Source organism: Bufo gargarizans, chromosome 1, assembly GCF_014858855.1.
Source record: "Bufo gargarizans isolate SCDJY-AF-19 chromosome 1, ASM1485885v1, whole genome shotgun sequence".
Lineage (NCBI taxonomy): Eukaryota > Metazoa > Chordata > Amphibia > Anura > Bufonidae > Bufo > Bufo gargarizans.
This window is the reverse complement of record NC_058080.1, coordinates 506568876-506596763: the sequence shown is the minus strand read 5'-3', so window position 1 is coordinate 506596763 and position 27888 is coordinate 506568876. Positions and strand designations below refer to the sequence as shown.

At 43.9% G+C, this 27888-nt stretch overlaps 1 protein-coding gene and 1 long non-coding RNA gene across 4 annotated transcripts in view; one reads left to right on the top strand and one right to left on the bottom strand.

Annotated features, from left to right (window-relative positions):
* The window catches only part of SMTN (smoothelin), a 70633-nt gene that overhangs the window by 19417 nt on the left and 23328 nt on the right, over nt 1-27888 (bottom strand). Inside the window, exons 8-18 of one of the 2 annotated variants that reach the window (XM_044275256.1) lie at nt 26021-26773; nt 24807-24976; nt 16107-16259; nt 15901-15976; nt 14805-14969; nt 9863-9925; nt 8251-8314; nt 7771-7923; nt 7294-7417; nt 5764-5915; nt 1404-1573 (exon numbers count right to left, since the gene is read on the bottom strand). In XM_044275256.1, the coding sequence (XP_044131191.1) occupies nt 1429-1573; nt 5764-5915; nt 7294-7417; nt 7771-7923; nt 8251-8314; nt 9863-9925; nt 14805-14969; nt 15901-15976; nt 16107-16259; nt 24807-24976; nt 26021-26773 (2018 nt within the window). In that variant the 3' untranslated portion in view covers nt 1404-1428. The remainder of the gene's footprint in view (nt 1-1403; nt 1574-5763; nt 5916-7293; nt 7418-7770; nt 7924-8250; nt 8315-9862; nt 9926-14804; nt 14970-15900; nt 15977-16106; nt 16260-24806; nt 24977-26020; nt 26774-27888) is intronic. The other variant, XM_044275257.1, reaches the window with a different exon arrangement.
* LOC122924304 overlaps nt 26345-27888 on the top strand; it is a 52167-nt gene continuing 50623 nt past the window's right edge. For both annotated transcript variants that reach the window (XR_006387389.1, XR_006387388.1), the window contains exon 1: nt 26345-26428. This is a non-coding gene — a long non-coding RNA (uncharacterized LOC122924304). The remainder of the gene's footprint in view (nt 26429-27888) is intronic.

Sequence of the window (27888 nt, the reverse complement as noted above, 5' to 3'; positions counted from 1 at the left end):
CGCGGCCGTTGTTTTGGTCCGCATCCGAGCCACAGTTTTTGCTGCTCGGATGCAGACCCATTCACTTCAATGGGGTCGCAAAAGATGCTTCGTGTGCTGTCCACATCCGTTGCTCTATTCCGTGGCCCCACCAAAAAAAATGTAACATGTCCTATTCTTGTCCGCGCTTTGCGGACAAGAATAGGCAGTTATAGAAGGCTGTCCGTGCCGTTCCGCCACCCGTGTTTTGCGGATCCGCGATTTGCAGACCGCAAAACACACCACGGTAGTGTGCATGTAGCCTTAGGGGCAAACAGAGGTCATGAATATGAGGGCACCTGAGCATGTGATTAAACTCAACAGATTCCATCGCTTCGGTCCCACTGAAGTTTTTTACAAGTGAATTTATGAAAAGTGCGAAAAAAGTAATTGACCCTGCATTTAAATGAGGGTATCTGTCACCAGGTTTATCCTGCCAGAAACAAGGACAGAAACTGGTCACAGTATCTCTGTAAATGTGGACACAAATATCACAAGAATATTAGCTGAACCCGCATAAGGCTACTTTCACATTAGCGGCAGCCTTCTCCGGCAGGTGAACAGCCTGCGGGATTCATGCTGCCGCTAATGCACGCACGGAAAACATGCAGAGGCGGCCAGAATAAAACTACGACATGTCGGCACCGATCCAGCAGGCTGTTCACCCACCGGAACAGCCTGCCAGAGAATGCTACCGCTAATTTGAAAGTAGCCTTACTGGCAGCCCATCTAATGTCCAGACTCTGCCCCAATGTTAGGGAAAAGAAGAGTCGGGCAGTTGCATTTCAACATGCCTGATCCTTTGTTCTCCAGATATATAAGCTACTGCCATAGGTGAGAACACAAAAAAGCTTGGCTGATCGTGTGAGTGTGGTGGGTTGTTGGGAGGACTAGCTGTTAGCTTAGAGCTATGTAATGGACATCGAATATAGCAAGCTAAAACATTTCCTGGTTTTAAAAGGCCAACATATCTGCTTTGCTGGAAAAAAAGTAAAAAACGAGAGCAGGAACACAACACCAAAATATAGGAGGTGCTACATAAATCAGGTGATATATCCATAAATTCATAGGCTCACATAGAAATCATTTCATAACCTCATATTCTCTGTAAGCGTAGCTCGCTTCTACTGGAATATGACAGACGGTTACTGTTTAATGCAAACAAGAACAGTTTCTCTGGAAACCCTCATAATCAAAGCGGAGATAATCCACAAGCCATGATGAAGTGTGAAACCAAGTACCGCAGCTGTATTCCTTATGAGGCATCTTTTGACAAGCTGGGAACTTTACAGCTTTCATCCATTCGCTGGCACTGCAGAATACATATGCTCTGTAAACACATCACGCGCACACACCTTGTCAGGAACCGTGAAATTCATTCTCACCATTGTGTCTATGTCGCAAAAAGTCCTAAGACTTTTTGGTTTTTACCATCCCCTTCTGCACCAGGCAGCGGTAGAACTCCTGGATGTACGTGTAAACACATTTCCAGTCCGGTTCTCGCATGCGGACCATATCCTCTGCGTCTAGCAATTGCGGACAGTCAGCGTGCTTCCTAGGGGTGAACGGACAAGGAGAGGTGGAAAGACAGAAGGGGAACCAGTGAACACAGCCCAGTGGAGGGAGAGAAAGAAAAAAAGAGAGAAGAGAGACATTCATGAGTGATTTAAACATTCTGGTGCCATTACCATGAACATACCCATGCTGTGCGTGTCCAAGAACTGAGGTGCATGGTTGAAGAGAACACAAATAAATAAATTCAATGGGGTAACAGACCTTGGACGATTACATGGGGTGTGACTGTAGCTGGTGGAGAGGTGGTAGAATGGGGAAACAGTCCATGTGAAGTGCAAAAAGCCAGAGTTAAAAAGTGACACAGATTCCATTACGAATCTTAGTATATGCAGCATGAGTTGTGTATTTGTGTAGATGATGGTGGACAACTAGAAAGAAAAACCTCAACCCTAGAAGCTGCATTGGAGACACTATTCTGCACTATAGCTATTCCACCCATGACCATGATAAAACCTAAAGGGGTATTCCTGTCTCCGGATGTACCTCCTCCTGCCTGGATGCAGCAGAGGTCCTTGGGACTACGAAAACAGCCAGGTAAGCTGTGCTACACTGTCTTTCTGTAGTTCCCATACAGTTGAATGGGCATTACAGAAACTGTAGCTGTAAAAAAGTCAAGAAAAGTTTGAGATGGGAATACCCCTCTGGTCACAATCCTGGAACCACAGTAATACGGTATTAGGGGCACATTTATTAAGACCAGCAACTAATATAGGCGTATTGCAGCTTAATAAAGGACCCCCTTAATCTCTACCCTTATGTGGCAATACATTTATTAACAGTTTAAGGGCTCATTCAGACGACCGTATCTGAATGAGCAGACGTGCGTTCGGCATTTTGCGGAAAGGAACGGCCAGCCCTATGATAGAAATGTCTATTTTATCCACAAAAATGGACAATAGGACATACTCTATTTTTTGTGTGAAATGAATGGGTCCACATCTGTTGCACAAAGTTGCGGAACGGATGCGGACACAAATACATGGTCGTCTGAATGAGCCCCAACAGTTATAGATGGGGTGAGGCTCCTTTGGGGTTCAGAATAGTCAGGCTATTATATATCTTGTGGGGATCAAAAGTTTAAAAGGGTTTTCAGAGATTCTGATATTTAGGATAGCTCATCAATATCTGATCGGTTGTGTTCGACACCTGGAAGCCTCGCCAATCATCTCTGTGAAGAGGTAGCAGCGTCCTGGTGAGCGACGCAGCCTCCTCGCAGCGAGTGAATGGGACTTGCCTAGGAAGAATCCACACCACTTATCCAAGCTCTGTCGCCTCTTATTGGTGGGTGAACCATGTGCTGGACCCCCGCTGATCTGGTACTGATGATCTATCCTGAGGACAGGTCAATACCAGAATCTCAGAAAACCCCTTTAAGCACATAAACAAGTCTTTTTTAGCTATATGTTCCATGGAAATTGGGCTAAGCACATGTGTCTTTACTAGTCAGCTACTTAAAGATGGGGGCATTTATCCAGGGATACAACTTGATAAATGCCTGATAAAGGAAGAAGCGCTGTATCTGGTTGCCAGGTCAGATTTCTCCTTACTAGGAAACAAGAAAAATCTCAGTGTGAGATTAGCCCTACATGGTTGTGACAAGCTACTTGATAGAAGGGTTGAGTGATGGGATGAATATCTATTTTGGCCATCTCCTATGTGTTCCCAGCTGCTTGATTTCTCACAGAATCCACCACACTGTTTTTTGTGGTCAGAAGATGACCCAAATATTTCCAGACATGTGAATCTGGCATAAAGGTGATTCTAGGGACACAGATTTATAGGAACTAAATTTTTTATATTGATCTAATAAAATACAGATTTAAAAGGGGTTGTGCCAAGTTTAGGGTCAGTCCGCTGGAACCCCCACCAATTCCAAGAACAGGGTTTCCGCTCCCCCAACATGATGTAGCGGGAGGTCGTGCATGTGCACTGACACTCCATTCATTCTCTCTGGGACTGCCGGAAATAGAGTACAGCTCTTAGCGTTTCCAGCAGTGCCATAGAGAATTAACGGAGCGGCAGGATGCATGGACAACCTGACACTATCAGCATGGGGGAACAGGACCTCTGCTCTTAGGATCAGAGGAGGGGTCCCAGCAGTCAGAACCTCAGTGATCAGTTACTCATTCCCTATCCTGGGAATAGGGGATAACTTCTAAACTTGGCACAACCCCTTTAACTCTAATTTCAGAAGAGGATAGTACTTAAACATGAGGTGATCTACATTTTATGTATACATGTTACAGTGACAGTGGAGGACATCAACATCATGATATACATAGAATTCCAGGACCATGTAGGCGCTCTACATACACAATGTAAATGGAGAATATACCACCAGCAAGCATGCATAGTGCGGTCTTACAGGGGACCTGGCAAACTGACCATGGTGTCTGATCAGCAGGCAGCATGTTAGAGCAGGAGGAGCTGAGCAGAGATATATATATATATATATATATATATATATATATATATATATATATATATATATATATATATATATATATATATATATATATATATATATAGAAAGATTTCCCTGCATAACTGTGCATGCAGACTTGTCAATCACTGAGTAGTACCGCTCACTGGACTCTTAGGCTTAAAAGGAGCAGTGATTTATAAAAAATAAGATGATACAACTTACACAAACATTTCTAACAAAACTATATAGCAATCTCCACTGAATCTATACCATGCTGCTGGCAGATCAGCCACCATGTTCAACGTGACAGGTTCCCTTTATGAATGTATTAGCCACAGAAAAGCAGGACAATGGTTAACATAAAGTAAGCCATCAACAAGCAGAGGATCAGCAGTGCATACGTGGGAGAATATGGAGTGCTGACTGGATAGTGCCATTACTACACATACCATTTACCACCCCGGGGAACTGTCTCATTTCCCCAAAAGTAAGAAACGTCAAATTCAATGCAATCCATGTATTAGTGTTATTACTCCAGATACCATTGGATAGAAGAGAATAAGGGATGAACAATATTTCAATGGATTTCCTGTACTGACATATAAAGTGCAGAATTTTCCCAAAAAGCGGAAACAAAGCCGGTTAACCAAGATCAATCAAAACTTTGTGTCAATCTTAAAACATAGGGGGGAAAAAAGGAAAATGTTACAGCCCAAAATTAAGAGAGGGAAGCATTTCATGGCAGAATGCAATTAAGACATATTGTAGATGTAATTACAAGCTACATGACTGGCATCAGTGGCAACATGAAAAGATATATGCAAACGTCTGCAACTATGCACCATACCCGTTAAATCTCCAGCACACCCAAGCGACCATCTTTTGTGGCTTTCATTTTCACACAGCCCTTCCCTCACCATTGTTCAATGTCATTTTAATGTAATTTGAACTGATTCCCCCCCACTAAGTATATGTCAGTGTATTGATGGATCCATGCATGGATAAACAAGGACAATTTCAATTTGCATAAAGGCCAAAAAATTAATAAAAATATATATAAAAATTATGCAGTGACCAATTCCCACTAAAAAGAATCCATTTCATTGTACGTTTCTACTGGCGGTACACCAAGACCAACCCTATTTATTCTGAATTGAAGACACTTCATATAAAAAGGGCACCAGTAGGGATGATATAGGTGTGCATAATGAAATGCTAGAAGTTAAGCCAGTGATCAGTCAACTTCCGGCACTCCAGCGTTCTGAAAATACAACTCCCAGAATCCTCCTGTCACTGATAGCCAAGTGTGCATGCTGGGGGTTGTACTTTCAGATCAGCTGGAGTGCCGAAGGTTGCTGTACTCTGCTCTAAGAGCTGGATTTGTGGAGATGGGTACGTAACTACAACATATCTATATACATATAAACTTGTGCAGATAAATGCATACGTTGCATAGTCTTTGCTGTGCATTATGTGAACATGCCTTGAACCACCAGATAGATTTGCTTTGCAGAAGAAAATATATAAGCAGTCTTTCAACCAAAGGAGAAGGGCAACAGAAAGAGAACATAATCCTATAATAGGAGCACGTGCATAATAAAGCTTCAATTTACTGAACAAAGACATATCTCAAAAAAGCTTGCACCTCAGGTCTAATAGATCTGTAGAACGATTCAAGTAACCCAAGACATTGATAACAGTCATATACCTTTACAATGGAGAACATGACATAATTGAATACGTACTCTGCAGCAGAAAATGCCAAGTCAAAATTCTGTCTCCTGTTTTGTGGGCTGAGGGTGTTGTAGTCAAACGCCTCAGGAAAGAAATTATGGACCAAGGCACAAAACGCCATTCCATCACTCCAGCTAGAAGAAAAGTTCTGGATGTTCACATTCTGGAACAGAATGCATGCCAACAGTCAGTCATACAAACACCAAACTTCAAATGAGAAAGACATTGAGACGTAAATAGTTCTATAGCCCCTAATGATCTGTACGTTGATATAAAGGGTACTTTCACACTTGCGTTGTTTGATTCCAGCAGGCAGTTCCGTTGCCTGAGCTGCCTGCCTGATCAGGCAAACTGTATGCAAACGGATGTCATTTTTTCTGACTGATCAGGCATTTTCCAGACTGATCAGGATCCTGATCAGTCTGAAAAAAAATGCCTGATCAGTCTGAAAAATGCATTGCAATACCAGATCCGTTTTTCCGGTGTCATCAGGCAAAACAGATCCGTTTTTTTTTCCTTTTTTCTCATTTTTAAAAGGTCTGCGCATGTGCAGACCGGAAGGACTGATCCGGCATTCCGGCACCAATACATTCCTACGGAAAAAAATGCCAGATCCGGCATTCAGGCAAGTCTTCATTTTTTTTTCGCCGGAGATAAAACCTTAGCATGCTACGGTTTTCTCTTTTGCCTGATCAGTCAAAATGACTGAACTGAAGACATCCTGAACTGATTGCTCTCTATTCAGAATGCATGGGGATATGCCTGATCAGTTATTTTCTGGTATAGAGCCCCTGTGACGGAACTCTATGCCGGAAAAGAAAAACGCTAATGTTAAAGTAGCCTTAGACAGTTAAAAGGGGACCCAAGGGGATCCTATAGATGGATCCATGCTCCTCATGCTGGAAAAGCAAAGCACTGCTGATAAAACCCAAAGGTGTAGGGTGTTCTGGGAAGTGCTGCTGCACCTTTGTGGTTTCAGCAAGGGTTTAGGTTCACTAATTCTATGATCTATAGCGACCAATTAGATCCCAGCGATCATATTTCCAGAGCATTAGGTGGTCTCATTGGTGGTTCAGGCAGACTATTGCTAACGAGTGTTTGTATGACTGCTTGTTAGCGATAATCTGCCTGTGTGAAGGTGCTGTGTGAAATGCTGATTAAACCTGGTCATCAGGTAATGGGATGGTTGGTGTGGACACCTAAATCATCATTTGCTGGCAGCAGATTCTGCCGTCTAAACAGCATCTGCTGCCAGCAGATCGGTGTATATTTCCTTCCTGACAATAGCCTGCACATTTACATCACTTGCTACATCGGGCCATGTAAAGGGGTCTTAACACTGGCATCTTGTGTCTGCACTAGGTATAATGCATGAGTTTCCAAACTCTTATCTTAAGAAGCTGGTGTGACAGAGGTGGTAAGTCTATATGGACTCACTACACAGATTGCATGCCCACCACCTCAGGTACTACACTGTCCTAAAGATGATATCATCAGGTTACAGCGCTGTAGGAGTTCTTTAGAGTTAACCCAACACTTGCCTCATAGCCTCTAGTTTTCGCTTTGCACCAGTCTAACAACATCTGCTTGATACTGTTAGCATTAGGAACACCAAATGCTGAGGACCGGGGGGTGGCAACTTTGGAAAAAGCTGGAGTAGAAGGACTGAAAAAGAAAAAAAATTTACATGATTCATAACAATTAATAGAAATTAATACAGTCGGTTCTTAATTCCATACAGAAGGATAGGAAATTCCGGATTGCTTCCTAATTGGCTTCATTACTAGTTGTGAACACAGAAATTCTAAAAACAATCTGTGAAAGCAAGAATTTCATTAGCTGTTTTAATTTTAAAAAAAAAGGGTAAAAAGGGCAATTATGTCTTAGTATGCCCCAACAGACCCCACAAAACAGGGATTTTAAATTACAATACTGATAAAGCTATAAAATGTATATACACCGGTAAATTTACAAAATTAGGAAACAAAAGGAACGAAGACCATCTAAAATCTCAATACCTTCCACTATCTTTCTCCAGCTTTTCAATCATGGCCTTACGGGCTTGTGTGGCTGGTGTTTTAGGCAGAGCTTGCGCTTTCATGAGCTCTTTCTTCTTTTCTGCTTGCCTCCTCTCCAAGGCAGCCACCCCGTCATCTTCACGATCAAAAACACTGCAGCACGACAGATGAAAAGACCTTTACTGGCTCATGACTTTACAACCAAATAATAAGAAGGATGATTACTCTAGCAGGCCTATAAAATGCTATGCAAATGCCAGCTAAACAAGTGCTAAAAAGTAAGCTGCACTGGGTAGGTTATACGACACTGTAAAGAGTGTTTAGCACCAACATGAAATATCTCTTGATTAAGAAAAAGTAAATCTTTTTAAATTCAGTGTTTGGCCAACAAGTGAATTTACTATGATGGTACCGTATTGCAGCATGTAAGTTAATGGAGGTTGGAATGTTAGAATGCAGCCCATAGAATTTCATATTTACCTGCCGACCTTCTTAGATGTGGCACTGAATGAAGATTTTGTCGTCTGGACAACCGTTCCACCATCTGCAATGATAAATGGACCTTAGATATATCTATCAGAAGGCTTTCAGAGTAAAGCGTCAGGTGCAGTGTATAGTACATGTATGTTAGACATTTTTACTTAGGTTTTAAGCAGATCATTAAAAGCAAAAGTTGTTCATTTTTTAGGATTACTTTAATATGCTTTTATTGTTTTGTCAGTTTAGAGTTGACATCTTTGTAATCATTCAGGTCTAAAGCTAAACTCAAAACTCTGCTGCAAAGTTTGATTTGGGCATAAAACAGTTTAGATGATGGCTAAGGAGAGGTCAGGGAGTGTAGACTGAACATCAGACAGCAAATATGACAGATTTATCACAGAATGGCTTTCTGCAGCTGCTATAGTGTAAAACTATAGAAGACAAAGGACAACATTCTGAACTCACAATTAAACAATAGCTGCAACATAGAAAGATAACTACTAATAATAATAATGATATATATATTTTACGCACGGCTTCGCAAGGGTATATTTCATAGATTTCATTTAAGGTTTGTGTGCGTCGTTAAAGATAGACAGTATCCCTCATAACAATGTCCACTGCAGCACCCCGCCCCTTCGACAGTGACCTCCACAGCACCCTCCCCTTTAAAAGTGACCTTCACAGCGGCTGCCCGTTTATTAGTGACCTCCCCAGTACCCCATCACGTTAACAGTAATTTCCACAATAACCCGCTCCCTTAACAGTGATCTCTACAGAGCTCTGTTCCCTTAAAATGTGATCATTACAACACCCCGCCCCTTAACACTGACCTCCATAGCGGACCGCCCCCTTAACTGTAACCTCCACAGTTCCCTGTCTTGTTAACAGAGACCTCCACCGCGCCCGCACTTTTAACAGTGACCTCCACAGCAGCCGTCCCTTTATTAGTGACCTCCCCAATACTCCATTTCCTTAACAGTGATTTCCACAACACCCCGTCCCCTTAACAGTGGCTTCTACAGCAATCTACCCCTTAACACCGACCTCCATAGTGGACCATCCCCTTAACTGACCTCCCCAGCAGCCTGCCCCTAGAGTATCCAGAGGTCCAGCTTTAGGCAGTACAGTCCAGCTTTAAGACTCCCTGTTCTCCGTCTGGCGCAGGACCTGCAGGGAGAAAGTCATCCTCCCTCCCACCCCTGCAGCTGACAGAAGTAGATTTTTACCTTAATTTGTTTAATCCCTGTCGGCTGTGGTGTGGGAGGGGCGAGGCCTAACCAAATTGGGGGCTTGGCTTAGCGGGACCTGGGGGTGGAGTTCTTAAGTCTGTCTTTTGTACGTGGCCTGAATAGTTACCCTACCTGCCCTCTGAGCTGTGACCTCAACAGCACTCCACTCCCTTAACAGTATCAACCATAGCACCCTGCCCCTTTAAAGCGGACCTACAGCAGTGAAGAAAAATGGCTGGGTTGTTGTGGAGACCTGGAGTAAAACTGTATGTGGAGACTAAGGACAGTCATTGCTTTCGTATAAAGAAAACACTGTCAATGGTAAGCACTTTCAAACACATGAAACATGAAGGAGATTGTAAGAAATTGCATATACTCACTCTCCGATCGTTTTACATAACTGGCCTCAACAGTAGTGGTTCTTGAGGTTTTGCTGCCATTATCTGTATAATGTAAAAAAAAGAGGTTTGAAAAAAATTTTTTGCTTTGATTTAATTACCGGTAAATACCTTTCTACTGGTGGGTTTTTTCTTTTAATTGGATGCAGGCAAGCTTATAGTCAGAGTCTGTCACCAGGAAATCCAAGGCACAATGCCTTGTCGGGCTATCTAGTGATCTGTTGCTTCATTTTAAAGAAATATTTTTTAAATATAAATAGTCAATTCAATATTTGAATCTATATGCAAATTAACATTTAAGTGCACTGAGGGCAGGCCCAAACAAATCTGCGCACCTTTGCTCCACCTACTTCCTCTGCCAACCCCTAATTGCAGATTATTAGGGCCCGGTGAGATGACCATACAGGAAGCTGGGCCTGTCAATCATGAAGTAGGTGCCGGCAAAGGAAGCAGGAGGAGGAAGGGTAAAGAGTAGCATGGGCCCAGTCCCGTTATAACATACAAAAACAAGATTTTTGTAAAACTTACCAGTTAAATCTTTTTCTCGCTCTTCATTGGGGACACAGAGACCGTGGGTATAGCCATGTCCTCTAGGAGGCGTTGACACTAGTAAAAGCTGTTAGCTCCTCCCCTGGCAGCTATACCCCCTCCAGCCTGGAGAGAGAGCTTCAGTTTGTGAGAAGCAGTAGGAGAAGCAAGAAAACCCAAAGGAAAAATGTTTAAACAGCAACAATGCCAAGAACCGAACCAGGTTCTAACCAGCAGCCGCCACAACTGTGGCCGAACAACAATACTGGGTGGGTGCTGTGTCCCCGAATGAAGAGCGAGACAGATTTTACTGGTAAGTTTTACAAAAATCTCGTTTTCTCGCCCATATTCATTGGGGGACACAGAGACCGTGGGAAGTCCAAAAGCAGTCCACAGGGAGGGAAAACCACAGACCCATGGAGCAAGCGCCCCAGGTAACTAAGAACTGCCGCCATGGGGTCCAAAGGCGGCGCCCGCCGATGCATAAGTATGCATCTGGCAAAATTTTGTGAATGTGCGTAAGGAGGACAGTAGCCACCCTGCACAACTGCGCAGCCAAACTTTGAATCCTCCAAGCCCAAGAGCACCCACCGCTCTGGTTGAGTGAGCAGTGATACCGAAGGGCAGGACCCTGCCCCGGGTGCAGTACGCTTAAGAAAATGCAGACGTGAAATTGCCACCCTGGAGGCCACCAATGCCTTGCGAGGACCCTCCGGGATGACAACAAAGGAGAGTCCGTACACCGGAAGGAACTGGAGGCTGGCAAAAAAAATAAATAAATAAAACACGTCAGAGCCCTGACCACGTCAAATTGACCCAACTCCCTTTCCCTAGGGGGTGAAGGGGAGGGACACAGTGATGGAAGGACAGTTTCTTCATTGAAATTGAAAATCAGAGACCACCGTCGGAGAAAGAAATGAACAGGCCGGGAAACCGCTTATCCCTGTTAGAACCAGGAGGTTCTCTGCAAGAGAGCGCCCCAACCTGGACACCCATCTGATGGATGTGATAGCCACAAGAAAAAAAAAAACACCTTCCAAGACAGGAGTCAGAGTGACATCTCCCGCAAGGGTTTAAGGGGAGAATTCCGGAGCGCTGAAAGCACTAAGGTCAGATCCCAAGACGGTAGGAGGACGGTATGGAGAAGCCGTATGTGCCATTCCCTGAAAGAAGGTATTATGGGCCTCGGGTGAGTCAGAGGACACGCTGGAAAGGATACACAGTGCGAAAACTGCCCCAGCAAGGAACTAATGGCCAACCCAAAAACCCAGGCCCGCATGATCCACCCCTGCTAAAGGGAAGCGCTCCATGGAAATGGTAACTGGTCCACCAATGTCCCCCGAGCTTAAGAGGCTTGTGGGGAGACTGAGAAGCTGGCTGAAAAAACTACCGAGAAAGGAGCGCCTGAATAAGACATGTCCAACCGCAAACCAAGGAAACAACACATTGGAAAGGAAAAAGTAGACACGATATGAGAATCACCGGCGGTGGAGTTCCGTCAACGACCGTGTATTGACGGAGGAGCAACACTGCTCGACGGAAAGTTCGACCAGACCAAGATGAGAAAAAACTCCTGCCTCGAGGAGGAAGAATAGAAGGGGTGTTCCGTTCCAGGAACGAAACTCGATCCACAGTCGTGACAGCACCCCTGCTGAGCCTGGCGCGGTGAGTCTCGTAGCCTAGCCACGGAACGTGCAGTGAAAAGGCATGACTACATCGGATTAACATGGCAGTCACTAGTCAAGTCTTGAGAGGTAGTTGTAGATACGGGTAGTACACCCAGAACCAACGGGTAGGAGTTGGAAAAAAACGTCACAGGCAGCCCAACAGTTAGTCCGGAACAGGACTTAGAAGAGAAGAAAAAAAAAAAAAAAACACAGAACCAATACCCTGCATCAACATAGATGAGGGGAAGTAGTAACGTAGGAGCTACCAAGGTTTGCAGATGGCCGTGAAACGCTGAGCCAGAGAAGGAAGAGAAAAAAACGGAAGGAAAAAGTGGCAGGGCTAAGCCCATTCCCCATCTGAGACTGGCACTACACAGAAGTAGCCACCGGATGAAAGTGGCAGTGACATACTCCACCTAAGGAGGAGGCCATGCAGCGCATGCCACCGAATTTAGCGTTAGAAGAATTCGTCACCTGACGAAGGAGCCGTGCAGGAGGAGCCAGAGTATGTAATGGCTACTCCAGGACCCCCATACCGTAGGAGCTGCGGCGTGCCCCGTCAGCACAAACTGAGGGGCAAACTAGAGGAATCCGGTAGAGGCCATGGTACCATACTGCCCCAGGAAAGGAGAGCTAACCTAAAACACTCCACCTGGGAATGGCATTGGACAGGAACAACCGCCAAGCCAGCGTCAGGGTAGAACCACTACCTGAGGGATTGCCCCACTGCAGTGACTGCGAACGCTAGTACCAGCGTAAAAATCTGCATCAGCGGAGGACGTCATTAATCCCCTAGTGCCCGCGATAGCCAGCACCCGCTCGGCCTAGGGAGCGCACAGGTGGGGAGTAAGAGGGAATCCAGGTGCTCCATAATAAGGCTGGTACCCGTTTCCTGGTGCCCAAATCCTAGGTCACCAAGAGGGAGGGAGGGAGGGAGGGATACTTACCTAGTCCAGTGTACTCACCTCTCTCATCCTCTTCACTTCACCCTCCCTAAGTGGCAGGAGTCTTATGACGGGAGGGTCTTCTCTTTGGCGGACCTAGGTGACCCCTCGGCTGGCGGGATGCAGGGGAGCGAGGCTGCCCTGGTCCAATTTGTCTTCTGTGGGGGAGGCAGCAGTGCGGGTGACCGGCACTGGCGCAACTTGACCCCGGGAGAATAGGAAGGCGAAAAAGAAGGAAAAAAATAAACTAAAATAAAAAATCTTCAGGAGCTTCCCTGCAGAGCAGGGAGGTCGTGCCTCCTATTGACACTAGAAAAAACTGAAGCTCTCTCTCTCCAGGCTGGAGGGGGTATAACTGCCAGGGGAGGAGCTAACAGCTTTTACTAGTGTCAACGCCTCCTAGAGGACATAGCTATACCCACGGTCTCTGTGTTCCCAAATGAATATGGGCGAGAAAAAGCATTACTCAGGTCAGTAACACCCACCGTTGTTGTTCCAGTCCCCGCTCGACACACAGGAAATGCATGCTCAGGTCACTGCTGAGGCCAGTTATTGGCAGGGTGGACATTGCCAGCCATTTTGTGTTAAGCAGGGAACACAAAGTGGACAGGAGCAGGGATCAGAGCAGCAACAGGGCACTGGTGAGGTGAACAATGCTTTTTTTTTTTTTTTTTTTTTTTTTATTTATTCCATTCTGGTCTTTTTTCCTACAAATGTATCCCCCTGGACAATCCCTTTAAGTGGCACACTTGTTGCAAATTTTTGGTTAGGATTCATAAATATGCTAGATAGGCTGAAAAGGGTCCAAGGGGCTGTACTTATCTGTGCTGGAGCCTAGCCACGCCCATCAGAAGGGTGCCCTGCTCCTCCCTCATCAGCATATGATATGACTTCTAGGCTCCTTGGACCCAATCATGGCCAAATCACTGTTATTCAGTTGGGGGAGGGCAGGGCCACAATCATCCTGTCAGTGCTGTGTAAGTATGCTATGGCTGTGCTGAGGAGAACAAGAGGATGGAGGAGCAGGGCGACCTTCTGATGGGCATGGCTGGGCTCCAGCACTAATAAGTACAACCCCTTGGGCTCTTTACAGGCTAATTATCATATTTGTAAAAAAGGTTTTTTTGTGGGGGATAGAATACTTTGATTTGGACATAAAGGTATATTTACAAAAGACTATAGCAGAGCTACAGTGCCATACAAACAGTTAGGGTGGTGACAGATTGTCTGAGTGTTGTATGATAAATATTGTTCTAGACATGTTAGGGTGGGTTCACATCATGCTTTGATGTATACGTTAGGAAAAAAGAAAAAAAAAAAAAAAAGGATGCAAAAATGCAGCACACCACGTTCTTGTGTCCAGTAAAAAAGAATTTAAAAAAAAAAAAAGGCTTTTTATTTTTTTACAATGGAACTCTACAGTGACAGAGGACACTGTATGGCATTAACCTGATCCATCCGTTTAACGTATACGTTTTTTGTATATGTTAAACAGACGGGGAAAACGTGATGTGAACCCACCCTCAAATACATTGCATTTTCACAAATATGGAAATCACCACCACTGTACCACTGACATCACACTATAAAATATATCAACACTCAATAAGCAAGGACAGTGTCTGCATCAAGGTCCACAGCTTTTCAACAATACAGTATATTATTGAGAACGTGACGAAATAATTTAGTGGGGACCGATCCTACTGTAGAACCACCATGAAGACCATTTTATTACTGTTGCATAAAGGAACCTTGGGTAAAAGATATCAACAATTAGTTACTTACTTGACTGCACCAACCTCTGTGTCTTAGTGATGGTGCTAATTGCTGAGCCGTGATTTATGGTTTCGCTCTGCCGTAAACTTGTCTGTGTGGTCCGTGCCATCCTGGACTCCTTCTCCTTGTTCTTTAGTTCCTGTAAGCGCTGCTCTCTCTCCTTCTCCCGTTGTTCTAATGTCAAACCAAAATACTTAACTAACTATACAATAAAACACATTTTTCTGGTTAAAGGTAACTGGCTTAGAACAAATTTTTACCACTGTTTAGTAACAGTAATTATTACCACTGTTATATGTAGTGTATGTGCCTTCACCTGGCATTCAAACACTCTTTGCACCTGGTAGCCTCCATTACATAGTCTGATATGGGTGTGGCTTACAGTCTGGCTTTGTTCACATTGCACTAGTTGTCCTGCTAGGCGGTTGTGTGGAAGCTTGGCTGTGAGCTGGATTACATCACCCTCAGACCTTGTTCACACCATAGGTAGCGTAGTGGTAGGACCCCTTGCCATGCTGAGAACCGTGACGTGGTGCTTGGGGCTCCGATATCTTCCTGACAGGAATATATTGGCAAAAGTCTCAGCTTTTAATATCTGCATTTATGACTAGCCAGTATAGTCAGTGGCATATCCGTGTGGTGCATTTTTTCTGTGATTTACTACTTAAATTCCCCACGTTATGACAATTCTGAAGCATATGTTCTTATGATTCTATTCTACGACCCTCTGTTGTTCCTTCTGGAAGCTATAAATGAATTGCTATCAATCAGCAATAAAGGTCCAGATAGGTGTTACCAGTAGGGGGTGTGTTCCTGCCAAGTCTGACACTATCCAATCAGTGCTGCCAGTATCACACTGTGCAGGGACATCCCCCGACCCCCCACTAGTAACACCCAGATATTCTAGTTGGGAGGTAACCCCACAGACGTTCCTTCAGATACAGGTTTGTACGTAGTGGTTTATAAGGCCTATGCTTCTGCTGGCTTATGATGAGGATTTGTATATTGAGTGGTCTTTGTGCTAGTGCAAGAACTAATAGGTTGTATATTGGCCATTATTACCATTTGTACTGCATCTTTATCTAATAAAAACCATGCAAGGTACCTCTCTTTCTCTGCCGTAGCTCCCTCATGGCTGTCCTGATTAACCTCCTCTCTTCAAAGTCTGTTGTGGCATCCAACTGCATAACACAAAAAGAAATAAATGATAAGCGCCTCCAATATACCAATATGTCCCTATAGCCTGAGACTTATGAGGCCAATTTATGTCCATCGGAATCCATCCAGACAATCTGTGCCTATCGGACTCACCATCTTATCAAGCACATCCTCCTCTTCTATAGTGCGCAGTTCCTCAGCTGTCACTTTGCCTTTTTTCTCTAGTTCCACTTTCACATTCTCAGTTGTGCTTGGAAGAAATATCTCAACTTGCTTATTTCCCTGTGGTGATGGCTCCGGCTCAACCTGTGGACCAGCAAGACAACATCTCAAGCACAAAATATTACATTGTATAAAAAAAGACCCATAAATAGCATATTTATAGACAATTTCTGTTGAGAATTTTAAAATCAAGTTCTACCCACCTAAATTTTAATTGGTTGCAGAACTGAATCTCGAAAACATGTTCCTGGTATCTCATCTCAAATGGACTTCTCACGACATTTACTAGTGAGTGTTTATACACGTGTAAGAGACATTGAGATGTGCCCTTTAACGGTGAACAGTGATGATGTATTTTAGACGCTCTATAAAGTATTGTTTTTGGAAGGTGACTGGTGTCCTTAACAGGAAGAACTATAAAACTCTTTACAGGGATTGTTTGGATTAGAAACCAGTCTTTATGTACTTAATAAGGCTGTAGTCACACATACAATTTTTTTTATAAAGTTTTACAAGTCAAAGGCAGGAATGGATCCAAAACTTTAAAGATAAGACTTCTAATCCCTTGTGTCTACTCCTGTGTTTGGAAAAAACTGCATCAAGTCTGAATTTAGGCTAAGAGGACTCTTAGCTAAAGTGGCTTCATGGAGTCTCTCTCTGCACTCAAGGACCCACCATGTAACACTACAGCTGATTCCTAAAGGTCCCAGCAATAGGACACCTTGTGTTTAGCATATTATCAGGAGACTAACAAAAAGTTAATGTTAAAAGTAGTCAACACCTTTAATCTTCAGATGTCTTAAGAAATACTCCTTGGCCAAGTGCTAGTTGAAACCATGCTACTCACGTCTGAAGCGATCCAGCCTGTAATCTTTTCTGGCCCACAGACCACAATGCCTTATTGAACAACTCAAGGGCCACAATAAAAAACTTAAAAGGGTACCACCTGGCACATTTAAACATGCAGGTTCCACTTTAAGGACTCCTAACTACTTGGAGAGTTGGCGTCCTCCTTCTTTCTTGGCACCTCCGAGTGGATTGCCACTAACTCATACTTCTTTCTGGAGTGCCAAACAATGGTAAAAAGACCCATTCCCCTCTATATGGATGACCCAGAGATGGCTACATAATGCACCATTAGTACTTGCCCACCCCTTATCCTGAGCTGTGCCCCACTCATCTCGCCGACATGGAAACTACATGTGGGCGGTCACACACAACCATCCATTTCTGTGACTAGATTGTTGGGGGAAGGGGCCCACACAGAATGGAATCGTGGGCAGCATGCGGTTCCCAGGCCTCAGGTATGGAGAATGCTTTACTTAATCACATGCGTTATAAGATTTCACTTGTGAAAAAATGAGCACAGCCATAGTTTAAGCCCTCTGCAGGATGCGAAACCAGAGTATATAATGGAGGATTTGGATGGATGAGTTGCTAGCGAACCACACAAACAAAGAGGAATGTGCCTGGCACCTGATCCAAATAGCTATATCAGGACACAGCATGTTACTGAACAATTCAGAGCACTTCGCTAGATGCTTTAAAGGAGACCTGCAACAAATTAACACAATCATATCTGGAGAATTAGAAAGGAAGGAGGTGTGATGTGTCAGCCACACAAGGTGCATATCGCAGCTACTACTTGAGGATGCAGCCAGAAGATAGACATTGGACCTCAATATAACCGGTCCTAATAAATACTGAAGTTTCTATACAATGTAGCTGATCACCTGCATGTTATGTCTAGCTAGAATGTTTCTATTTTAAAAACTATAGTTTGCATATGATCTCTCTCTATATGCATCATATATATTATACAGTGTATGTGGTCATTTTACCGGCATGTGAACGAAGGAACAGGCTCCTGATCTGCTAATTTTTAAAGAGAACTTGTCAATAGGATAACGATATAGAGCAGGAGGAGCTGAGCAGATAGTTTGGGAAAAGATTCAGGAACATTTTTATTTTATTCCTTTAAATCTCAGCTCTTTTTATGCTTCAGTCATGTGGGTGGTGCCACTCAGTGACTGGCGCCTAACTCTGCATGACACATTTGCGGTCAATCACCGAGTGGCTCCACCCATATGACACCTAAGCATAAAAAAGCAGAGATCTTAATGTATAAATTACAGGTTTTACTGAATCTTTTCCCATAAAACTATATATCAATCTGCTCAGCTCCTCCTGCTCTATAACATGGTGCTTTTAGATTGTATTGTATTATCATGTTAATAGGTTCTCTTAACAAACCAGTAGGCAAATATACAATCTTAACCACGGTCACACGCAAGAGAATGGGAATATGGAAAAAGTGAGTGGCTCTACATTTAAAGATTACGTAATAATTTTTTCATCCCTGGCCATTCCTTTGTCATACTAGTAATCTTCAGATATTCAACATGAAACTCTGCAGAAGCAGCAGGCATGGCTGACATCAGCTTCTAAAGCTCCAAGCATGGTAGCTCTGTTCCACGTCCCATGAACAATTAAATAGCAAATACCTAGATTGCGATTGAAACCAAGTACCTAAAACCCAACATGACAGAGGACAGCATTGTTGCCATTACGAAATACATATGTAAAATTGCAGCTGCACAAGGTTAAAGTAAAAAATCACAGATGACCATCCCCATGTCAGTTCGGAAGCTGCTAGTAAAAGTATCTCAGTTCTGAGGACCATGCCTAATAGTGCTTCAAGTTCTCAACTTCTTGCAGTCCATACAGATACAGTTAACAAACTTGGGGACTTACAAGACTGTTACTCCTAGAGAGATGTACAGAGGAAGATCTGCGAGTGCTGGCAAACCTTGGAGGATGGGGTACAGAACTGCAAGCTTCCTGGGTACCAAGCAAAAGAGTCAGCTCTTGCACCTGCCGAGTCAACTTCTCTTGTTCCAGATGGAGGAGAAGGTTCTCTTCCTTCAAGTCATTGACTGCAGATGTCAGTGGTTCCAACAACATGGCCAAATCCCGCAGTTGCTGTGTGACCTGCTTCTGGAAGAGCATAAATTCCTGCTCCTCGTTCTGCATGGATTCTCGGTGGTTATCCAGCTCCTGGATGCCTGCACTAGGCATTGCTGGACAAATTTAACTTGGACCCCTAGATCTGAATGCAGCCTAGGACAGAGGTGGCACTTAGCCTGGACCAGCCGATATTAGCAGTGTGCACTGCAGAGAAGAAACATATCCTGAACCATAAGATCTGACCACCACCTAGTACTGAGGAGTCACTGGAGGTGGTGCTGGGGGTGGTGTCCATCAGAGTCCTGGTCACAAATCAGAGTGCATCTAACCAAGGACACAGCTAGGGTCCTGTTCTGATCCCTTTTCTAATCCAGATATGGGGGAATGCTTACAGACAGGAGCTATAAATATATTTACATGTAGACAAAGGGGAAGAAAGATGTGGGCATAGCAGGTGGCAGGAAGCTGCCTACCCCTAGAAATGGAACAACTGAAAACTTAACCACTTTCTTCCCAGCACAGCTGAAATATACGGAGTGGTGTGCCTGTTATATAGATGTAATATGGATATAAATTGCTAAAAATCCATTCATTTTCTGTGCCCCCTAGGCTGGTTTCATACATTTATTATTATTTATTATTTTTTAAGAAAATGCCAGGAATAGGAAATATAATGGAAGGACTTACCAAAAGCTGCAGCAAAAACTGCACAATTTTTTAATAACACACACACACACACACACACACACACACACACACAAAAGGGTGTACATATAGATTTTCACTGATCAATACCTATAACAGGAAAAAAAATAACTACTCACTCTCTTCCGCAAAAGAATCTAATTCCATTCTGTAGTTGTTGAAGATAGAGGACAGGAACAGCGCCACAACTGTAGATGGACGTGCCTGGTATTGCAGCTCCACTCACATGACTAGTGCAAGCTGCAATACCACGCACAACCTGAACAGGGGTGGCGCAGTTGTTGGAAGAAAGCAGCCATGTTTTTATAATCCTGTAAACCCCATTTAATAAGAGCAGCACCTTTGGTTTCCCTGTGGGGGCTCCTAGCTAAAATACAGTGTTGTGCTCCTGGCTAGATTTCACAGGGCGGGCACATCAAAAGCTGTTCTTCTTGGGTGATCTTGAATGTTGATATGGAGGAGAGAACAGTGTTAAACCGCTGTCAAGATACAGCCACAGTGATCACCCGTCAGGAGGAATCACACGCACAGAAGTAACCTTTTTCATAAGAGAATCTGCAATGGTTTCACAGCCTTGACCAGGAGGACAAATTGTAGCGACTATATGCCAGCTAAGGGTCCCGTGTTCCACCACAACATAGAAGAGGAACAATAGGATTGTTATTTCACCCCGTAAAATGACATTAGATGATTCCTCCTACACATGCACGTTAATGTTACTTAGCAGCAGATTCCATAAAATATGAGCAGCAGCTGTTTCCAACTGGTGAATCACTACTGGTCTATAATCATTTTCTTTACATCACAGCGCATGCTGTATTATAATAGGAATGCCAAAAATGGTATCATGCTGCCTTTTACCAGGCTTTCCCTAGGACATGGAGGGGAAGCCTGCTCTGGAGAGAAGACAGATCACCGACAGTTTGGGCTTGGAAACCTCAGGATGTCAGATGTTTGTTCCTGGATCAACATCCTTGAATGCAATATCTCTAGTAGACACCTTTCATCCTGCCAAGATGTCAGTGCGAGCTCCCACTTGTAAGAATAGCAGGGCGCCCATGTAGCCTCACACTGGTGCTTCACATTGAGGATATATTGTCAATGGGAAGAAAAGTATTACCATAGAAAGATGGCGATCGGAACACTTATTATTCATGCTGTATTGGTGGAAAATCTGAATATTGATGGACAGCTTCAGACTACGACACTGCTCATGTGCCCTTAGTCTAATGTTGGGAAAAGCTCCCTATGGTAAAGTTCCCATAGCGTGCCCCCCACTCTTTAGGCAGAGTCCCAAAAAGTGTCCATCTGGCTGATATGCATTGGAATACGTTTTTTTAATGCTTTTCTATACAGAGGACCACTGCAGAAAACCATACCTATTTTTCTTGGTTGTGTCCCAGTTGTGACGCAGCCCTGCACGACTAAACAGGTTGGTCTTCACTGGTTAAATCAGTGCCCACTGTGGCCCGTACAGCCGCGCTGTACTACGCCGTAGCCACGTCAAAACAGTGCCGTGTGGTCAAACCCTTAAGAAAATTCCCGGTTGTCAATTTATGAGTGATAAGAAGCCATATAGAGAGGTGCTAGGTTGGAGAGCAGCTTATCAATGATTTTTAACTATAGTCTATACAGGATTAGAGAGTCAAAATGCATCTCTGATCCAGCATCAGCATCATTTTGCAATCAAAATTGAATTTTGGATTAAAGTTTGGAGAGAAGTTACTCAAGCTATCCGTGAAAATAAGTGAATCTACTGTACAGCTTATGAGCTGTCCTTGAAAGTATCCTACAGCCTGAGAGAAGACTTCTTAGAATGCCACTGTCGGCTGATCTTTCTAGAGAGGGGAAGGAAACTCAACACTGTACCACTTCTATATTCCTGCTAGTCTAAGGGCTCATGCACACAAACTTATTTTTCTTCCGTTTCCGTGCCATTCTTTTTACAGGTCCATATGCGGAACCATTCATTTTTTTTTTTCGCGGATCCGTGTTTTGCAGACTGCAACATACGGTTGTGTACATGAGCCCTAAATCTGCCAAGTTCAGTTTTTGGGTGAGTATTTGTGTCAATGCTGAATGATTTCTATGTGAAAACTACAAGGTAAATTTTCACAGCGTGGTTAAAAACCACAGAATAAAAAATAAAATAAAAAATAAAAAATTCAGACACAGTGGCATACGTCACTCAAAGGATTCCATTGTAAAAAAAAAAAAAAAAAAAAAAAAAAAAGAACAGAAAACACAGAATTCTACACTATTCTGGGAGTCTGTCCTGGCAGAGGAAAAGACAACCGGGATTATTTGTATCTGGCATGGCCAGACATTGCTGCACTCCCCTGGATGCCCGTTGACTTACGGTTTTGTGGCATAAATACGGGCTTTTTGCTGGACAAATACTGCCACATGCAGCAGTATCAGTCTGGCAGAAAGCAGGCATTTATGCTGGAAAGCAGACACATCCCATTATAGGGATCCAGAGGTGAGCAGTGGTGTACGGCAGTCTGTTCCTCTGCTGGAGTGGACTATCGGATTACTTTAGAGGATACCCTTACATGCTATATGGACATCACAAACGTGACTAGAACATGGCCTTTCCAGGTGAATAGCTTTGCTAACAGTTACTAATTATTTCATACTCCTGTAATATTGGTCATTGTTCAGTAAAAACCAGAGTTCAGACAATGAAGATTTGCTGTGCAGATTCCACACCACAAATCTGCAGCGTGCATGGCCGTCGCTGCATCTCCCCCTCATGCGGATCAAAACATTGAGTCTTTTTTGGGGGGCGGGGGGTGTTTTAGCGGCGCTCCTGCAGTAAAATGCAGTGTGCTTCTGCAAGACGAGCAGTGTCCAGAACGGAGGTTCACACATGGAACGCGATTTCTGCATTGCACACATTCGTGTGAAAGAGCCCTAAAGCAGGTATCTGGGAATTTTCTCTTGATAGCCCACTTTCAGGATGGGTCATCATTATCAGAGGTCACAATAACGTCTGTACAAGCGTCAGACGCGTGTTCAGGCGATTTTACTCCTTAAAAAAAGTCTACGGTGTACCAATACGCCTTAGACTTTTCCCTGCCTTTCATCAGTGCAGTGAGCGCTGTGAACGGCACGGGCAGCGCAGCGATGCTGCCTGTGCCTGAAATGACCAATCACAAAGATCCTTACATCAAGGAGCTTTGTTATTGGTCGGTTTGAGCGGGCAGCCGGACCATTTGGCACACCGCTCTGAAGTGAGGAGGAAGAGTCCTGCAGCAGTGCGATATTCTCACTGGGTGGCGCCAGGTGGGGTAAGCGGTTTTGGGCTGTGGGTCACGTCCTCCATGTGCTCACGGCGTCCTCTCCAGTGAAGAATGTGCGCCCAAACTCCATAGTAACCAGATACCAAGAGTGCCAATATGCCTGAGCATGCTTGCCCTGGTCAAATGAATAAAATGATCGGGTCCGTGCTAGGCCAGTCGGGCGCAGCGCATGTTGATATGGAGATTGGGTGTGGGGTGGGGGGCTGATGGTGATGAGTTGGGGTGGGCTATGAGTTTGGGGCGCATGTTCCTCACTGGAGAGGACGCTGTAAGCACATGAGAAAGTGACCCGCAGCCCGACCGTCCAGAACTTCATGAAGTGAATGTGACTATTGGACTAGTAGCTTGTCATTACATGGAAGACTTTTATGATGGGTGAGCACATTAAATGAATTTATCGTAATTAGACGGCACAATTTGTGATTGGTGCAATGTTATATATATATCCTGCTGGGATCTAAGAGGGCTTGACATTTTTAGGGAGACTCCAGAAAAACCAAGGAGGGTTGGCAAATAGGCAATAGATGGGTGGGGTCCCACTCCAGGAGCCCCAGCCGATCAGCTGTCTGTAGAGGAGCTCAGGGAAGTGCTGTGCTCTCCTCCCAGCTTCCCAAGCACAGCCCCATTCACTTCAATAAGACTGAGCTGCAAGTAGGCCACATGACCGATGTTCATTGACATCATTGGTCTTGGAAGGGGTCTAAGTGTTCACGGAGTGCCGCAGCTTCTTTGTACAGCTGATTGGCGGGGGTGCTGGAAGCCTGACCCCCCTGAGGATAGACAATCAATACTGAATTCCTGGAGAATAAAACGCGCATGGTGCTGCTTGGGTTCCATCTACAAGATCACGTGTTTAAAATCACCCACACACAGGACATTTTGCCCCTGTCCTGATTAACAATCTTTATATGGGAATGTCTGTAGTTAACTGTATAATTGACAAGAACATCTGTAAAGCCAAATTCACATTTAGTTATATGGTCAGTTATTTCCATCAGTTATTGTGAAACCAGATGTAGGTCAAAAGCACAGAACAGAAGTTCTAGCTGCAATACATAGGCAACAGACTGTGTCTAAGGGTTTATTCACACAATCGTGTCCTGCATCAGTGTCCAATCAACAATTTTTGTGGATAGCACACTGATTTCAATGGCTCCAAATCCATATGTCCATTCCACAAATTATCAGGTCCTATTCTTTGCAAGAAAAATGCACATGGAAGGCATCTATGATTTGCAAACTGCAATAAGGATGCGGTCATGTGCATTAGACCTAAGGGATATTTTAAAGGGGCTGATAATCTGGAACCAAAAAAAAAAAAAAAAAATGCTCGTTCCTGATCACTGCTCTCCGAGCAAATTCTGGTGTGTCGGGGATCACATCTTTTATGCAATACCAAAACTCGTCATTTGACAATAGCAGGTCACCCCCATAGGCTCATCTTACCACAGTCTGGTACATTGTTGTGTTTAAAAGGACACCATTAGACTCAAGCTTTGCAGGCAGGGATCTTGCTTCTTGACCACTGCGGTCAGCAAAGCTACCAGTGAAGAGGACGCATGGGGCTTGATGAGATGCAATTCATTTTGAAAGAAATACACAAAAGCATGGCCAGCAAATTGTGACTTGATAATACAGTTCAGTAACCAGTTACCTCTGAGAGCACACTGTTTGCACTGAACCCGCTGTCCACGCTGATGCTGCTTGTACTAAAGCCTTTACCAGCGCTGGCACTGGAACCGACTATCCTGCCCGCATTGACGCTGCTTGCAGAGACACTGTTGCCAATTCGGAAAGGTGAAGCTGTCAGTCCTAAGGTCAACTCTTTAAATAAAGAAAGAAAGAAGTTTACACATTGTCTGCATTCAGTTATGAATAAATAAAGACGTTGACATTCTCTGCATTCAGTTATATATCATTGATAACACATCAGGATTATGGTCGGTAAGCGATGATGCAAGCAGAGGTCATCCCAGAACAGCTAGTATCCAAGGCAGTAAACACACCAGCATCCCCGGGCCAAGTGACCAGCTGTGTGCGAGACTGCTTAGAGGGGTCTCCCTGAGGGAACAATCCACAAGGAGACGCCAACCTCCAGAGAGAGACAAACACAAACCAATGGAAACCTAGAAGTAATAAAATCGGGAGAGGCTGGCATCACTCTGACCAGTAGCCGTAGACTGTTTCCCTTACAAATGACGCTAAAATAACATCATGTTCCTAAATTGCTGGCAGAGAGACTGTGCAGGTCGTATGGAAGGCTTCTGTTTATTTCCATGACCTCCAAGTGATGTAATGGAGCCACTTGATGGATAGTTTAATAGACGCAGTACAGAGGCAGAATGAAGTAAACATGCTGAATATAATGTACAGCCGGTCCTGCTCAGAGGACACAGACTAAAAAGGTAATGTAAAAAGATAAAATCAACCTCTTGCTTACCCAGCGGAAGCATGCTCAGTATATGCAGATTCATAGACAACCCTGACAGCAAGCTATAGAGCAGTGTCATGTACTGGATTCTCGGCAGCGTCCACACATGTAGGACACGTACGGCACAAGCGTATCCATTTCACAGGAGTGAACGCAAATGTATGAAGATATAAGATACTCTGCACTTCAGTCCAACTGAGGAGTATGGAAACATCATCCACCAGGGGCCAGCAGAGCTCCTATAGCTTCCACTTCAGAACCGAAGTCAGCACCCTTTCCATGCACTTGATAATATTACATAAAATCTATCTATATGCATGTTTATACACACACAATAAGAGTATAATCACACACAGAACATTACCTAACCACTGCCAACATATACAAAACTATACTTTTTCAAGTGCTACAAGTAAAAAATAAAATAAAAATTCTACCTGCTCTCTGGTTTCCTGGTTGCCCCACAAGCCTGCTGCTCGTGGACCCTTGATTTCGCCCATCTTTTATCTCAATGGTGAGCAGGGTCTTCATGTCTGCGTCTTGCTTCTCACCCTGAGTGTCTTCGGATGATGCGTTGAGAGATGGTGTAGAGGGCTGCACACGTTCTTGAGCCACTGATGTAGTAATGGTCCCATCTGTATTTTCAAGTTGCTTGCCCCCCTCTGTTGTGACCTGGGTTCCTTGCAATTGGTTTGAGTTGCTCCTCCCACCCTCCTGTTTTGGGATGAATGAGCCTTGGCTTTGGGGAAGTCTTCTGCTCACTTTCCCAGAGGATGTGCTGAGTCCAGCAGAGCTGGGAGCCAAGGATCCTTTTGTGGCTGAACTCTTGGAGCCCTTTATTTCAGGTACAGAAGCATTTTTACTATCTTGTGTTCTGCTACTGCTGCTTGTACTATGATCCACTCGGTGGCTACCAAGCCCGGCACTGGTTTGACTCAGTCCAGATTTCGCTACTAGTTTTTCTTCCTGTCCTGTCTTACGATTGTTTTCTTGACCATTTTTCTGACTAGCAGAAAACAATCCCTGTTGTTGCAGTACCCTTGCTCCTCTGGCTGGGGCTCTCTCGCCCCTCATGCTGGAGAATCGGAAACCTAATGAAGGAGGTGCACCAGGGGGTTCTTCTGTAAACTTCTTCATTCTGTCTCTTACAGAGTTAGCACGACGAAAGGGGGAAAGGGGCACTTGTCCATCTAGAATAAAAAGGTCATATTTTACAGGCTATAGATCAGGAAATGACCCCAAATTTTGGTTTAAGTTAAATGTCACGTTTATATGATACACTAATACAAGCAATATAGAGAGATTCCACCGTTCTGCTAACTAGATACTTTTCTTACTATAGTATCATTAGGCCAGTTTGCTGAAGAATACCACTATCATCCATAAAAATTAGTAACAAACTAATTAAACCAATATTTATATAACAAAAAGGCTGAACGACACAAAAACCTAACAAAAAAATAAATAAAAATCAAACCCCTCCCTTTTAAGAGTCCTTACACACCTGCCGTTATGACTTTTTACACACAGCATGACTTACCACAAGTGTTTTTTTCATGCCTTTTTTTTCTCTATATAGAAAAGGTGTAGTCAAAATGTCTTCTAAAACACAAAAAGCTAGAGCATGCAGCATATAAAAAAATAAATAAAATAAAAAAAAAAAAAGGGTCAAAAACGGTAGGAGCCTGTTTTTCATATTTCCCACAGACCATCAGTTAACATTTTGAGCTGCCGCTTTACAGCAAAAAAGGCAAAAGTGCAGAGAAAAACCGATGTAAAAGCACCCTAAAAGCTGTGATTAACAAGGTCATCCAAGGTATTCCACGAAAATGTGCCTTTTCGATTTCACACCGCATCAAGTCTCGTACTGTCTAGACTCCTAAAATACATGTTTCACCATTTCATTTTTAGATAAATGGAGAATGCAAGATACTAAACAGATACATGACATTCAGCACTTCTCATAGGTAGGAACATCTCTCAGGCAGGAGAACACATGGCTAATGGTTCTGCTCCCTACATTAACACCCACTGTGAGGGGACAGGGCTGGGCACGTGTGGGACACTACCGCATTGTTAGGCTGGGGAGCTGCTCGCACTTCCTTCCTTGGCTGCTGGAGGAGTCCTTAGGTGTATTGTTCTCTAGTGGTCTCCGATGTGGGTGTCTAGTCTTTGTCTCTCCTCACACAAGGTCACAGAGTTCTTTTCCTGTCAGCTGCAAACCAAAGCTAAAACGTGCACTAACTACATTCAAAGTTAAGGGTCCTGGGTTGAAAACTGAGATAGAAACTGAGGTAGATTAGGT